Raw genomic sequence first — 16378 nt, 5'->3', positions numbered from 1 at the left:
GGGTCAAGTGAATCTGCGGTGACTCCGTAGGCTGTCATCTGAGGATGCGCGATCTGGGCCGTTTATTCAAAACCCCTCAGAGAGATCTGAGCCCTTCGTTGAAAATCCCATCCCCCCAAAATCCCTACCCCTCTCTCATCTCTCCCGCCCAGATCGCGCCATCACCTCCCGCCTCCTCCTCTCCAGCGCCCGAAATCGCCGCCGGAGCTCGCCGCCCCCGATCAGCGTCGCCGCCGGCTCAAGATCGCGCATTCGGTCGCCATCACCGACCTCCTCCCCCTCACCACCGCCCGAAAGCGCCGGCGCCCAAGCTCGGCCTGTGTCTCGACGTCCCCGATCAGCGTCGCCGCCGTCCCCTTGCCCTAGCCATCACCTCCCCTCCTCCTCTCCAGCGCCCGAGATCACCGCAGCTGAGCGTCGCCGCCGGGTCATCGCCGTCTACTCGTCCTCGCCATCGAGCTCACCCCTCGTCATCAGCCACGCCTCCGACGGCATTCGAGCTCAGCCCTCAGGTTCATCGCCGCCTCCGGAGATCGATCAAGCCCTCGACGTCATCCTCGCCATCACCTCCCCCCTCCTCTCCACCTCACGAAATCGCCGCAGCCTGCGCTTGCCGTCCCCGCTCAGTGTTGCCGCCGGCTCATCGCACTTCGCCGCTGTCGAGCTCGCCTCCACCGAGGTAAGGCATCAGGTCTAAATTAACGTGTTAGTTCTAACTGAAATGCATGTTAGCTAGCTCTAAATTAACGTGTTAGTTTTAACTGAAATGCATGTTAATGCTACCGGGATGCATGTTAGCTCTAATGGAGATGATGTTAGTTCTATTACGAGGCATGTTAGTTCTAGTTGGCGTTCCTGTTAGATCTAGTGGATTTCATGATGGTTCTATCTTCCCTCATGCATATTCCTTGGATCTATCTTCTTCCTTTTAATTTCAGCTCATACATTACTTGGTTTGCAGCACTCACTCTATGGCTACGAGCCGGATAATTTAGAGCTATTTTTGCCATGTATTGTTAAATTGGATATAAACTTTAAATTTGGTTTAAACTATCGTTTAGAAATTGTTTAGTGAAATTGAAAGATCAACTTGATGACGTTTTTTGAGCGATTTTGAACTTCTTATATGTGATAATTTGATAGCTTGTATAGACACTCCACCAATTCTCTCACGTGAGGCAACAATGGAAGAAGATAAAAGCCAGGACCATGATCTACTATCTACAACATGGCTTCCCCCTCAGGTGATAATATCTTATTGTTTATAGTGTACTACTAACTAATGACATATACCAAAATAGTTGTCTTTTAGCATGAGTTTTGTTTCTCTATTTTTATAGGCATCCGAGCATGAGGAGAATGGTGATGAGCTTATGGGCGTTGAAAATGGTGAAGATAATTTAAACAGCGTTGATCCATATATCGGAATGGAGTTCTCTACTCATGAGGAAGCTTATAATTTCTACAATGCATACGCCAGACTTAAGGGATTTGGTGTTCGCAAGGGTCACACAGCTTGGTCGAGAAAGAAAGATGCAATCCTATCTAGAATATTTGTATGTGACAAAGAAGGCTTTAAATCTTTAAAAGATAAAAGAGAAGATGGTCGGAATGTAATTCGAAAGTTCGATACAAGATGTGGATGCAACGCAAGGATGGTTATTGGACTTGATAGAAGCACTGAAAAATGGGTGGTCCGAAAGTTAAACAGTAAGCATAATGGTCATCCATTAACCACCCCAACTCGGGTAAAGAAGCACTACTCACATCGGACACTTCATCGAGCTCAATCGACAAAAAGGTTGATAGATACTCTTGACAATCAAGGTTTACGGCCTTCTGCCATTTGTAAGGTTGTAGACGTTGCTCATGGCAATGAACAAGGCTCTCTCACTCAACAAGAATGCCAAGCACAACTTAGACTTAAACGAAGAAACAACGTCGGCCATGAGTGCGTGAACATAGTTCGTCAATTTCAAGAGAAAAAGGTATCTGATCCTCAATTTTACTTCGCACTTGATTTAGAAAATGATGGGACGATGAGAAGTGTTTTTTGGATGGATGGTAGGTCGAGGACTTCTTACTTGCAATTTGGAGATGTTGTTTGCTTTGATGTTACATATAGAACGAACAATTTAAAATTGCCGTTTGCACCATTTACGGGCGTTAACCATCATCGACAGTCTACTCTATTTGGGTGTGCGTTACTGGCCGATGAAACGGAGGAGACGTTTATATGGTTATTTAGCCAATGGTTAAAATGTATGTCGGGTATAGCACCAGTAACAATCATCACTGATCAAGATAAAGCTATGTGTGGTGCTATTCACAAAGTTTTTCCTAAAACTCGCCATCGCTTTTGTTCTTGGCACCTTCGTAGGAATGCCTTACAAAATCTTCAATCAATGCATAATGATTATGGTGAGGATGTTGGTGTAAAGTATAACAAATGGTATTGGAGTAAATCGGAAGAAAAATTTGAAAAGCGTTGGGAAGAAATGAGGGACAAATATGGTGCAGATAAAAGGAGTTGGTTAGTAAATTTATACAATCATCGAGATCATTGGGCTCCAGTGTATCTTAAAGACACTTTTACTGCAGGAATGACATCTACTCAGCGGAGTGAGGGAATTAATGCTTTTTTTGATCATTTTGTGAATGTAAATACCGAGTTACATGATTTTGTTAAGCAGTATGATAATGCTGTCAGAGCTCGCCGAGCCGCTGAACTTGAGCAAGATTTTAAGTCCACAAACTCAGTTCCTACATTGATAATTGAACATCCCATTGAAAAACAAGCTCGGGAGAATTATACGAAGAATCTGTTTACTATCTTTCAGAAAGAACTCAAGGATAGTTACTCCATGCTTCATGAAAAGTTGTCGAAGGACGGCGCAAGTGCTACTTATGCCGTTTGGAATATAGATAGCGAGGCTGAAAGCAAGAAGATAGTAAAGCATCATGTTGTTTTCGATACATCCAAAGAAAAAAGAATTAAGTGCTCTTGTGCGAGATTTGAGATGGAAGGTATATTATGCAAACATAGCTTGCACATTTTAGTAAAGAAGCAAGTATTAGAAATTCCATCAAGATATATCATGCAACGATGGACAATTAAAGCAAGACATGTTGGTTGCGGAGTTGTTAGAAATTGCATTACAAATAGTGAAGACCAACTATCTATCATTAAACATTGGGCCCTTAGGAGTAGATGTAACAAGGCACTAGAAGATACATTGACTTCAAGTACACTTCATGATAAGTTTAGTGCTTTTTTAGACTCATTTTTTGAAGAAGTTGAGAATTCCAAGATTGAGAAGGAACATAACGACAATGGAAATGAGAGCAATGCCAGCAATAAGATGCCTACTTCATCCATACCCATCTCTATAGAGGAAGCAACTCAAATCACTATTCGTGATCCAGATAAGCCTGTTGCCACGAAGGGACGACCAGCACATGCTACTAGAATTAAGTCGGGAGTGGAGATAGCACAAGAAAAGAGTATAAAAAAACAAAGATTTTGTGGGTTTTGTAAGGGAAAAGGACATTATATAACGAGTTGTCCTTTAGCTAAGGTATTATACTTAATCTTGATTTAATATTTTTTCAATGTCTTTGCATTTGTCATGATAAAGTTGCAATTTTTTTTGTAGAACAAAAATGTTGCTCGTGGAGGTCGAGAAAGTTAACGGCATCGCCAAAACAAAGTTTACGGAGGGCCAAAACAAAGCATGTGTTTCGGTTGAATGTTCACAATTTGATTTATTCACTTTTCCCTTAAGATTTATGTATGTATGGATGATAATGTGGTTGTATGGATTAATCATGTATGGATGATAATTTGAATTAATTTTTTCCCCCAGAACAATGAGGAACAAAACAGTATTAAGTGGGTACAAAACGAGCAATTAGTGGGTACTAAACTTGAATAAGTGGGTACAAAAATAAAATCATGGCATTATTAGGTACAAAGCTTGATTAAGTGGGTACAAAGCTTGATTAAGTGGGTACAATATTTGAATCCAGAGCAAAGAGGTACAAAAGGGTGCCTAAGTAGGTACAAAACGTGTATAAATGGGTACAAAACTTGAATAAGTGGGTACAAAATTTGCAGCAGAATAATGAGGTACAAAACATGGTTAAGTGGGTACAAAACTTGAATAAATGGGTACCAAACTTGATTAAGTGGGTACAAAACTTGATTAAGTGTGTACAAAAGTTTTTACAAGTAGGTACAAGGCTTGATTAATTGGGTACAAAACGTGTATAAATGGGTACAAAACTTGAATAAGTGTGTACAAAATTTTGATTCCAGAATAATGAGGTACAAAACATGGTTAAGTGGGTACAAAACTTGAATAAATGGGTACCAAACTTGATTAAGTGGGTACAAAACTTGATTAAGTGTGTACAAAAGTTTTTACAAGTAGGTACAAGGCTTGATTAAGTGGGTACAATATTTAAGCAACGTAATAGAACTAACTCTGTATGTGATAGAACTAACAAGAGGACAGCTAGATATAACAAGGAGTGAGCTAGGGATATCATGACATAACAGAACAAACACTTGGGCTAGAAATAACGTCAGCACGAAGTAGAACTAACAGGAGATGGGCTTGAACTAACAGGAGGGCATCTAGAACTAACTAGGAGTGAGCTAGGGATAACATGGCCATCTCGAGTACAAACACTTGTGCTAAAAATATCGTGTGCACGAAGTAGAACTAACTCGAGATGTCTTGAACTAACAGGAAGACATATAGAACTAACAATGACTGAGATAGGCCTAACATGAGCCACAGAACAAACACTTGTGCTAGAAATAATGCCAGCTTGAAGTAGAACTAACTCGAGATGTTCCAGAACTAACAGTAGGACAACTAGAACGTGTATAAATGGGTACAAAACTTGAATAAGTGTGTACAAAATTTTGATTCCAGAATAATGAGGTACAAAACATGGTTAAGTGGGTACAAAACTTGAATAAATGGGTACCAAACTTGATTAAGTGGGTACCAAACTTGATTAAGTGGGTATAAAAGTTTTTACAAGTAGGTACAAGGCTTGATTAAGTGGGTACAATATTTAAGCAACGTAATAGAACTAACTCTGTATGTGATAGAACTAACAAGAGGACAGCTAGATATAACAAGGAGTGAGCTAGGGATATCATGACATAACAGAACAAACACTTGGGCTAGAAATAACGCCAGCACGAAGTAGAACTAACAGGAGATGGGCTTGAACTAACAGGAGGGCATCTAGAACTAACTAGGAGTGAGCTAGGGATAACATGGCCATCTCGAGTACAAACACTTGTGCTAAAAATAACGTGGCACGAAGTAGAACTAACTCGAGATGTGCTTGAACTAACAGGAAGACATATAGAACTAACAATGACTGAGATAGGCCTAACATGGGCCACAGAACAAACACTTGTGCTAGAAATAACGCCAACTTGAAGTAGAACTAACTCGAGATGTTCCAGAACTAACAGTAGGACAACTAGAACGTGTATAAATGGGTACAAAACTTGAATAAGTGTGTACAAAATTTTGATTCCAGAATAATGAGGTACAAAACATGGTTAAGTGGGTACAAAACTTGAATAAATGGGTACAAAACTTGATTAAGTGGGTACAAAAGTTTTTACAAGTAGGTACAAGGCTTGATTAATTGGGTACAAAACGTGTATAAATGGGTACAAAACGGTGCCTAAGTAGGTACAAAACGTGTATATATTTGAATCCAGAGCAAAGAGGTATAAAAGGGTGCCTAAGTAGGTACAAAACGTGTATAAATGGGTACAAAACTTGAATAAGTGGGTACAAAATTTGCAGCAGAATAATGAGGTACAAAACATGGTTAAGTGGGTACAAAACTTGAATAAATGGGTACCAAACTTGATTAAGTGGGTACAAAACTTGATTAAGTGGGTACAAAAGTTTTTACAAGTAGGTACAAGGCTTGATTAATTGGGTACAAAACGTGTATAAATAGGTACAAAACGGTGCCTAAGTAGGTACAGAACGTGTATAAATGGGTACAAAACTTGAATAAGTGTGTACAAAATTTGATTCCAGTATATTGAGGTACAAAACATGGTTAAGTGGGTACAAAACTTGAATAAATGGGTACCAAACTTGATTAAGTGGGTACCAAACTTGATTAAGTGGGTATAAAAGTTTTTACAAGTAGGTACAAGGCTTGATTAAGTGGGTACAATATTTAAGCAACGTAATAGAACTAACTCTATATGTGCTAGAACTAACAAGATGACAGCTAGAACTAACAAGGAGTGAGTTATGGATATCATGACATAACAGAACAAACACTTGGGCTAGAAATAACGTCAGCACGAAGTAGAACTAACAGGATATGGGCTTGAACTAACAGGAGGGCAGCTAGAACTAACTAGAAGTGAGCTAGGGATAACATGGCCATCTCGAGTACAAACACTTGTGCTAAAAATAACGTGGCACGAAGTAGAACTAACTCGAGATGTGCTTGAACTAACAGGAAGACATATAGAACTAACAATGACTGAGATAGGCCTAACATGGGCCACAGAATAAACACTTGTGCTAGAAATAACACCAGCTTGAAGTAGAACTAACTCGAGATGTTCCAGAACTAACAGTAGGACAACTAGAACTAACTCGATAGGGGATAGAACTAACAGGTGGATAACTAGAATAGAACTAACTCGAGATGTTCTAGAACTAACAGTAGGACAACTAGAACTAACTCGATAGGGGATAGAACTAACAGGTGGACAGCTAGAACTAACACTTACTCTGCTAGGGATAACATGGCCCAGCAGAACAAACACGAGATCGCATGTTAGCTCTAATCATTGTGAATTCTACTACAACTCTATGCGAGGTCAAATTTGTTAGGTCTAAACGATATCTTGTTAGTTCTAACCTATTTGTAGTCAATACTATTTAACATGTGCCACAGAACAAACACTTGTGCTAGAAATAACGCCAGCTTGAAGTAGAACTAACTCAAGTTGTTCTAGAACTAACAGTAGGACAACTAGAACTAACTCGATTTGTCAAACTTTATTTATCATTCTCACCATTGGAATATAATACTCTTAAGCTTTTAATATAAAGCTGTTGAATTGGATTATTAACACTTTGAAATATATATCTTTGCTTGTCATGCTTTCATTGCTATCATGTTTGATTTCAGATACCTATTGCTTGTGATTCCTCTTGTTCTCACTTTGGGAGTTTCTGGCATATGAAAAGTGCAGTTTGTGTTGTTGGTTTAATCACAGAAGTTTTTGTTACCTATATGCATGGTGGGATTTGCTGCATCATTTTCATCTCAATCTGTTCAGTTTTGTATTTTAACTCAGACTTTACACATGAGTCCCTGCATTCTTCTCAAACTTTTGCATTACATTTTCAAACAGCAGATTACAATGTTTATGACAACAAGGGAAATACTAAATATTCCTAAAACAACAATACATTTCTTCAAGTAAACAACTTGTTGGTTTGCAAGCTTTAATTCTCTTCGCAAGTGCTTGGTTTCCATATCTTTAACTTGGGAAACTGATTGAGGAGAGGGACATTCAAAATTTACCTTACGCTGGTTGTTATCATGATGCTCTTCTGCCCACCTGAAATACTGGCATTGCCTATTTGGATAGTTGGCGCAGCCCCAAAAGTATTTGCCCTTGTTTACTCCTGTTTTGCAAAGCTTTAGTGGTGTCGGTATGTTACAGTACCACGTTACCTCTGCAGCTAATTCATGAGAGTCTTGGCTTGTTTCCATGTCGCAGCTTTAATTGCATCTATGCTCAAGTATTTTTGCCCAGCTTTCTTGCAATTTTATGAGAGAATATGTTGAGGAGGATGGATTTGATCCCAACTATATAAGTGCAGGGGTGGGGTAAATTGTTTCCGTTGGAAAAATCTTGCTGTTAGCAAAGAACCTGGCGTGCACTGTTTTGAGTTGTGGTTTTTTTACCGTTGCACAATTTTTACCGTTGCTGGTTTCAGTTGGTTTTTTGGGGAGGCAAGCTCACCGCTTGAACTTGCTGAGCTGGTTTCCTATATTTGAGGTTGTGCAATACGAACAGGGGAAATGCAAGAAATGTGACAAAGGACAATACATTTCTTTATTGCAAAGAGTTGAAACGAACACAATAAATGTAAAATTTGATTTCAATCCCTTGATTTCCATGTTGAAACGAACATAATACTTCAAATTTGAGAAAACACATTGAAATGATGGGAATTTGTTTTCGTGGTACATTGCTGGTTTCTTTTTTTTTGCGGAAAACAACCGAACATGCCCTAACATGAAATCGATTTACTGCTAGTTCTAGGACAAATTCCATTTTAGATCAAATCTGCTATTTCTAATCGATTTCATGTTAGTTCTAATTGATTTCTTGTTAGTTCAGATGAATTTCATGCTAGTTCTAACACAAACAGTCGTTAGTAATTTTTTCTTATTTGTGTTATGTTATTTGTTGATGTTTCTATTGATTTAGTTCATGATTATTTGTTTTGTTTATGTTATTTATTTGCAGCGCTTCCCAATGACAATATAGATTGTGGCCCGCAGTTATCAACGGTCGTCGTTATCGACGGCCACATGTGTTTCAGATTGGATCCCAATTGACAATCCTTCCGGAGATAATGTTTTGATGGTTGACCCCATCTACCAGGTAGAACAAACAATATCTCAGCTATAAGTAACATAGGCAAAAGAACCCGCATTTATAGTAGAACTTACGTTAGCTGGAGGTAGAACTAACAAGAGAACATATAGAACTAACACGAGAGCCGCTATAACTAACATAGGCATTGGAACCAACATTTATACTAGATCTAACGCTAGCTAGAAGTAGAACTAACACGAGAATAGCTAGAACTAATACGGGAGCCGCTAGAACTAACAATTACACTGTTAGAACTAACAATTACACAGTAGAACTAACACCATAGGGTTAGGTGGGTTTCGTTGATCCACTGTGCGAGCCGGTGGGGTTATCTGGATGAGGAGCATTGGCGGTGGGGAGAGCCCTCGGCAAATTGGATCCCCCGACCCCTTGGTTCTGGAGGAACAGCAACCATTGGTCTCTCTCAACAGTCATGTGCCTGCCGTCCCAACTAACCTCCTGTAACTCTGGGTCAGTATTAAAAGGCTGCGCACGCGGGTCCTCTAAGCTTATGCGAGTGGATCCCTCAGTCCTCTCCAAATCCCCCCTGCCGAGTACCTGCGTGACGGCGTGGCCTTCCCTTAGGATCTCGTCAACTGGGGAGATGTAACGAAAACCAATCCTCTTTAGGACATCAGATAAATCCCTAATCTTCAGAAGCACTTTCAATTCTTTGAAGTTATCATGTGTTATGTCACCACAAGAGCTCATGATGCATTCACTGATACCATCGAGCAGAGATTGCAGAAAGTCAAAATCCCAGAGATGGTATGGGAGGTGGAATAGGCGGATCCATACTGGAAAAGGTTGGGGAACCGTTGAAAGCCTGAGATCCTCCTTCCATCGGTGGAATCTGCCCGTAAAGGTGCCCCCATCTACCAGGCCGAGCTCTGTGGCTTGGGTAAGAAGGGCGACGGATGGAAACTGCACCATGAAGCTCTTTCCTGACGCTTCTTTGATTTGATAGGGCCATGAACTACGATTGAAGCGAAAAGCCAGCATCTCTCTGAGCTCCTGGACGGATGGATGGCCTGACCTAAGATTGAAGATTGCGAAAGCGGAGAGATGTAGGATGATGCTGGCGGTGTTGGCAGGGACGGTAAGCATCCTTGGAGGGGCACGAGAAGTAATACAGTGATGACAATCTCGAGAGGTATGCCCTGACCCATGGCAGTGTGTACAGGTGCCATCCATAGCCATCTGTGATGGTTTATGACAGAGATTGACGACGCTGGACTTAGGTATTCGTTTGGGGATGAGGGATTTAGAGAGGCGCCTGTGCTGGTGGAAAAGGACAAAGCTCGAATATCGAGAAAAATACTATTTTAACACCCTTTCCTGAACTGGAAAGACGCGGATATATGATGTGAACTGTTGGGGTGATAGACATGTCTTGGAAAGCAGCGAACATATAAATGATGTAACATCTAGAACTAACACTTACTCAAATAGAGCGCTAGCCAAATTAGAACTGACTGTAAGTAAACTAGAACTAACATTGAATCAATTAGAACTAACGTAGCATCTATAACCAGCATGGGCGATAGAAATAGTGCGGGCTGCGGTTAGAACTAACATTTTAAATCTAGGACTGCCTGCATATAAATGCCTACTAACATTAAAACAATAAGAACTAATGTTGTAAGTATTTTCATGTTGAATATTTCCTTTTTTACTTTCAACTTGAGTAAATACTGATTGAATAATATGTTTCTTATGAACTCAAAAAATTTTACTTCGTTTTGTTCCTCGAATTTCAAGTAAAACAACTTTTTTGCAGGAGTTTCAATTAGAACTATCACGAAAACAACTAAATCTAACACGAGATGGAGTAGAACTAACATGATACGGTTCGTAACTGACTGTATATAAGTTAGTTCTAAGTCGTGCTGGCGTTAGTTGTCAGTTCTGGCTGCCATGTTATCCCTAGCTCACTCCTAGTCAGTTCTAGCTCACTTCTTGTTAGTTCTAGCCGTCCTCCTGTTAGTTCTAGCCCTTCTCGAGTTAGTTCTAATTCGTGCTGGCGTTAGTTCGACGCCAAGTGTTTGTTTTGGTGGCCATGTTAGCTCTGTATCACTTATTATTAGTTCTAGCTGTCATCCTGTTAGTTCTAGTTCATCTAACGCTCCACTAGAGCTAACAAGAAAAGAGCTAACCCGAACACAATTTCAATTAGATGAACCAAGTACTCTTTTAGAACCGACACGAAGTTAGAGCTAATAATACATCTGATAATATGCATTTTCAATTAAATAATATTACATTATTGTATTTGTATAAACATGTCATTCATCACTATACGCTGAGCAGTCTTTATGTCGCTGCTCACAACCAGCTATCAATAAGTGAGCGGCAAGTCTTGCACGCATAGCTTCAGGGATATCGCCAGGTGGATTAACCAACAATGTCGAGCGACCTCCAATTATTGCTCTGATATAGAGGTAGACGAACACACCACAGTCAAAGCTGCAACATAAAATGATAAATTAGACATTTTCGTTATATCGAATACTAACACAATTTAGGGCCATGAACTAACCGCCCTCTTTGTTGCTCGCATTTGATGGCTCGGTATTTAAATACTCTGCGAACATTTGCCTCAACAAAATCAACATGCTGTTCATCAAAAAAGTTTATGATTTTATTAACAGGCTCCATCCAAGTTTCGTGGCCAGCTGAACTGTAGTGGTAGACGATCTTTTCTTTCAGGTCAACCAGAACAAGATGCCAGTGATCGTTCCTGACCAAGGGGATCAACAGGTGTTGTATACGGACAGCGGTATATTTTTCAATATAGTTCAAAAATAGCTCGTACTGTTCCGTCCCGACGCCATAGAGTGAGTGCTGCAAACAAAGTAATGTATGGGTTGAACTTAAAAGGGGAGAATTCAGGATTACGCACGATGGATGATGGAACAAACATGATATAAACCAGAACTTACAAGGTGCCAAATAGAATTAACATGACTAACGGTAGAACTAACATGACACATGGTAGAACTAACATTGAGCGAACTAGAACTAACATGACTCATGATAGAACTAACACGTTAATTGAGAACTGACATGTACTTACAAGAAAGAGCACTGAGACGACTCCAAATTTTTTGTCATATGCCTCTTGCTGAAGCGTTTCCAACAATGTCTCTTCCATCTGTAACATCAATGAAACATTAAAATACAATACGCGAAAGACATTATCAATTATTAAGCATGTATAAACTAACCTTGTCATCAAGCCGGCCACCACGAAGCAAATACAACAGCTCTTCTCTGTTTATACTGCTGTTGGCTGTTCTTATGACATCATATCTCCTGAAAAGCATAACAAAACATGAATTAGGACTAACAATGGGACGAACTAGCATGTAAATGGTCAATTGAAACTTACCTGTGAATCTTTTGGGAGCAAAATTTGGTTAGACAATTATTTTCAGCCGTATCGAGTCTGGCTGATACTGTAGATGATATCCTAAAATTATGTACAAAGGCACCAGAACTATTTATTATGCGGATGTCAAAAAAATCAGGGTTTGAAACCTCTTTATTTAGTTCGTCCAATAAAACTTTCTCCTCCGCTGACATTGGCTTCAACCTCAACGCATCCCAAGTGGGATATTGGTTGCCGGGGTAAAAATGGGAAACTTTCTTCTCTGTATGTACATATTCAGGACTTGATATGAGATCTATCATTTCTTTTTGCTTTTTCTTTCCTTTTCCCTCTGTGTAAGGGGTTCTCTTCCATTTAGATCTCTTGCTTACCCTTTTTGGCGGTGGACTACCTGCCGTGGGCTTATTCCTTGGTGGAGCTGCTTCATCTGTCTCTGATTGCACACTCCTTGACAGATCTTCTATAATATTGTCCACCTAGTGTGAAGTATCTACATCCTCCTCAGCATTGCTATCTACATCCCCCCTTCTCCACCAACATGCTCCTCTCCCATATCAACAGGCTCCTCCCCTTTATGTACAATCTCCTCAGTCCTACTCTCTACATTCTCCCCTTCTCTACCAACATGCTCGTCTTCAGGGGATACAATCTCCTCCTTTTTATGTACAATCCCCTCTTCGTTATCAACATGCTCCTTTACCATATCTGCATTCTCCACTTCCCTATCTACATTTTCATCCACATTATCTACATCCTCCTCAGCATTGCTATGTACATCCCCCCTTCTCCACCAACATGCTCCTCTCCCATATCAACAGGCTCCTCCCCTTTATGTACAATCTCCTCAGCCCTACTCTCTACATTCTCCCCTTCTCTACCAACAATCTCCTTCTTTTTATGTACAATCCCCTCTTCGTTATCAACATGCTCCTTTACCCTATCTGCATTCTCCACTTCCCTATCTACATTTTCATCCACCTTATCTACATCCTCCTCAATCTTATTATCTACAATAATATCTTCTCTATCTACACTCTCCTCATCTTTATTCTCGGGGGCTTCATCCACAACTTTGCCTTCCATTGTGGTGACCCCCAAATCAACATCGCACCCATGTACAACAAAATCATCAACAGGCTCCTCAGCAACCTCTTCAACATTCTTATGTACAGCTTCTTGCATGGTGGCGCCTTCCTTATGTGCTCTGCTTGATTTGCCATGCTGTTCCTCCTCAGTTACCCGTGTCTTCAACTTCCTCCTATCCACAATTTTCTGTTTGATATTTGCCTTTAGCACCACCGGGTCTATAATCTCATCATGGCTTCCAAGCTTTTGAACTATTGTGTTTAGCCTGTTGATCTCAATCATAAATTCTTTACAATATGTACTCTTGCTCTGCTTTGTGGCAGATAGTATTCGTTTGAGACATTTAGCAGAATTTCTCCAAAAAGCAAGCTGCTGCTCAATGGGTAGATTCTCCACCTCTTCATCATCAATGGAATCGTCAATATGCTTTGCAATGATCTGAGATGGTTTGGAGATTATATTATAAAATAGGATTAGAACTAACATGGATGTTGTTTACATTTAACGTGAAATAAGTTAGACTTAACATTGTACTTACATAGCCTATTGATAAGTTCTTCCTCGTTTCCTCCTCATTCGCCTTCCTCTTTGCCTTAGGCTTATGATGCACTCCTTCGCCCCTCGGTACCGCGGGAAGTGCACATATATTTGAAGGAGCAGGCCCTACTTCCACAATAGGCCTATGGACAAAAGCTATTAAAGCTGTCTTAGCCTTTAATGTTATTGTCCTCACCCTCAGAGATGAGACTTTCACATCCGCTGAAGCCCAATATGTCATTGGAGGTTTGGAGTAGTCGACGTAGGCATATTTCTTTATGCCGGTCATCTCGTAGTACCAAAGCTGTAACAAATACATTAAGCACTCAAATTAGAACTAGCAAGACATAAATTAGAACTAAAATGATTAGCGAAGTAAATAAAATATGGGTGCAGCTAGAACTAACATGCTAAAAGTTAGAACTCACATGGCATAAATTGGAACTAACATGATCTCTGTTAGTTCTAACTTATGTCCACAGATAGAACCAACATGACCCCAATTAGAACTAACATGAAATAAGTTAGAACTAACATGGCCATATATTAGAACTCACATGACATAAATCAGAACAAAAATATTTGCTGAGTGAGTAAAACATGGAACTTACACACAATAGTGTCATGCAACCTGGGACATATGTCACCCCTGGCTTCTTCTTGCCCTTCAAAGCAACCCCAATGCCCCTGATAATTTCTGAATAAATTAATTGGGCCCATGCAACTCCATTGACCCTCTCAATGCTATCCAGGTACCTGAGTATAGGTCTAGGGATACCCTCCCCGCATCTGGGGCACCATATCATAGAGCATTGGTACAGAATTTGCAGCAGAACAAAGTCTTGGATATCCTGCTGTTCTGTAGATTCCACAAGCCTCTCCAGTTGCCCTTCGAGGTAACTGCGATGGGTCTTTGTTCCTTTTTTTAACTTCTTCCCCTCTTCAGTCTTGAAAAGAGGAGCGAAGTATTGCACCCAGATTCTGTTTTTTGAGTCCCGATTGATACTTGGGACTTCTCCATCAACTGGGAAATATGTATGGTTGTGGACCCATTGTATATCAAATTTAACTCTTTTCACCCCACTAGTCTTTGAATCAGGGATAGAAAATTTGTCATTGGCTTCATCATAATAGCTCAGCAGCAGTTCCAGTAAGGGGCGATCAAGCGCAGGAGGCCCAAATAAAATATAGTGCTCAAATATAGAGCCACGGTACGCATCCCTGTGCCACTAGCGCATCTTCGGGGCAATCCGCTTTATGAATTCCCAATACGCCCCAAAATTGGCATTTAGCCTTATTGATTCAACTGATTCAGTATAAGCAAGCTTTTTCCTGTAAAGAAATAAAATTTTCAAGTTAAATTAGAACTAACGCCCACTGAAATTAGACCTAACACTAACGTCATCTAATAGAACTAACGCGGGCTGTTATAAAACTAACATGAACTCAATCTATAACTAACATTGACTCAAACTAGAACCAACATGGGCTGTGCTTGAACCTATCACTGTTTAGGATGAACTGAAATTAGGGCAAATTACGTCAGGTCACAAAATATTATATAACCTAGCACATATTGCTTTTTTGGGGACGGTTCGCTGGTACGTCCAACCTCTGCCGTTTTTCTTTCCCGGTCTCGCGCTTCGACTGCCTGCCTTTGCATGACCAAGAGGGTTTGAGTGGCTTCCTCCGTGTTGCCAATCCCAGATGAACCATCTTTTCCCTTCGAATCGGCGAGAAAGGGTACTTGAGTAGGGAGGGGGCGCAGTAACCCATGTTAGTCCTTTCAGATGGGCAAGTTCGTAACTTTCCGGGCACTTTTTATAAAATCCTATACGTTGGGGCCTCGTCGCAAATACTGTGTGTATTTAGAGCTTATCCACGTGGGGGAGAATACAAGGGGCCTCGTTACATGATGTCTCCGCTGCACACTCCTCGACACTATTTTACGTTTGTTTTTAAAATCCGATACTTTGGAAAAACGATGCTTCCTTTCCCCCCACTTGAAAGAAAATCAAATGTTCTTAACCCCTTAGAACTAACGCCCATCTCGTAGTAGAACTAACACGAGATGGACTAGAACTAACAGGAAGAGCGCTAGAACTAACAAGAAATGAGCTAGGGATAACATGGCAGCCAGAACTGACATTTGTGACGGAACTAACGCCAACACGAAGTAGAACTAACTTTAGATGAACTAGAACTAACAGGATGACAGCTAGAACTATCAATAAGTGATATAGGGCTAACATGGCCACCACAACAAACACTTGGGCTCGAACTAACGCCAGCACGAATAGAACTGACGCGAGAAGAGCTAGAACTAACAGGAGGACGGCTAGAACTAACAAGAAGTGAGCTAGAATTGAATAGGAGTGAGCTAGGGATAACATGGCAACCAGAAGAAACACTCGTGACGGAACTAACGCCAGCACGAATTAGAACTAACTTTAGATGAACTAGAACTAACAGGATGACAGCTAGAACTAGCAATAAGTGATATAGGGCTAACATGGCCACCACAACAAACACTTGGGCTGGAACTAACGCCAGCACGAAGTAGAACTAACGCGAGAAGGGCTAGAACTAACATTGAATTAACGAGTGCTAACATACTCACTATAACCAACAACTAACATTAACTCAAATAGAACTAACATCAAAGTTTGTACTCC

General features: G+C 40.5%; 1 protein-coding gene across 1 annotated transcript; it reads left to right on the top strand.

Annotated features, from left to right (window-relative positions):
• LOC109832057 (protein FAR1-RELATED SEQUENCE 5-like) lies at positions 919–3886 on the top strand. Its single transcript, XM_020399506.1, has 2 exons — positions 919–1244; positions 1341–3886. The coding sequence occupies exons 1-2, from the start codon at positions 1185–1187 to the stop codon at positions 3600–3602; spliced, it is 2322 nt and encodes a 773-aa protein (XP_020255095.1). The 5' UTR covers positions 919–1184; the 3' UTR covers positions 3603–3886.

This window comes from Asparagus officinalis, chromosome 3, assembly GCF_001876935.1.
Source record: "Asparagus officinalis chromosome 3, Aspof.V1, whole genome shotgun sequence".
Lineage (NCBI taxonomy): Eukaryota > Viridiplantae > Streptophyta > Magnoliopsida > Asparagales > Asparagaceae > Asparagus > Asparagus officinalis.
This window is presented reverse-complemented; position numbering and strand designations above follow the sequence as displayed.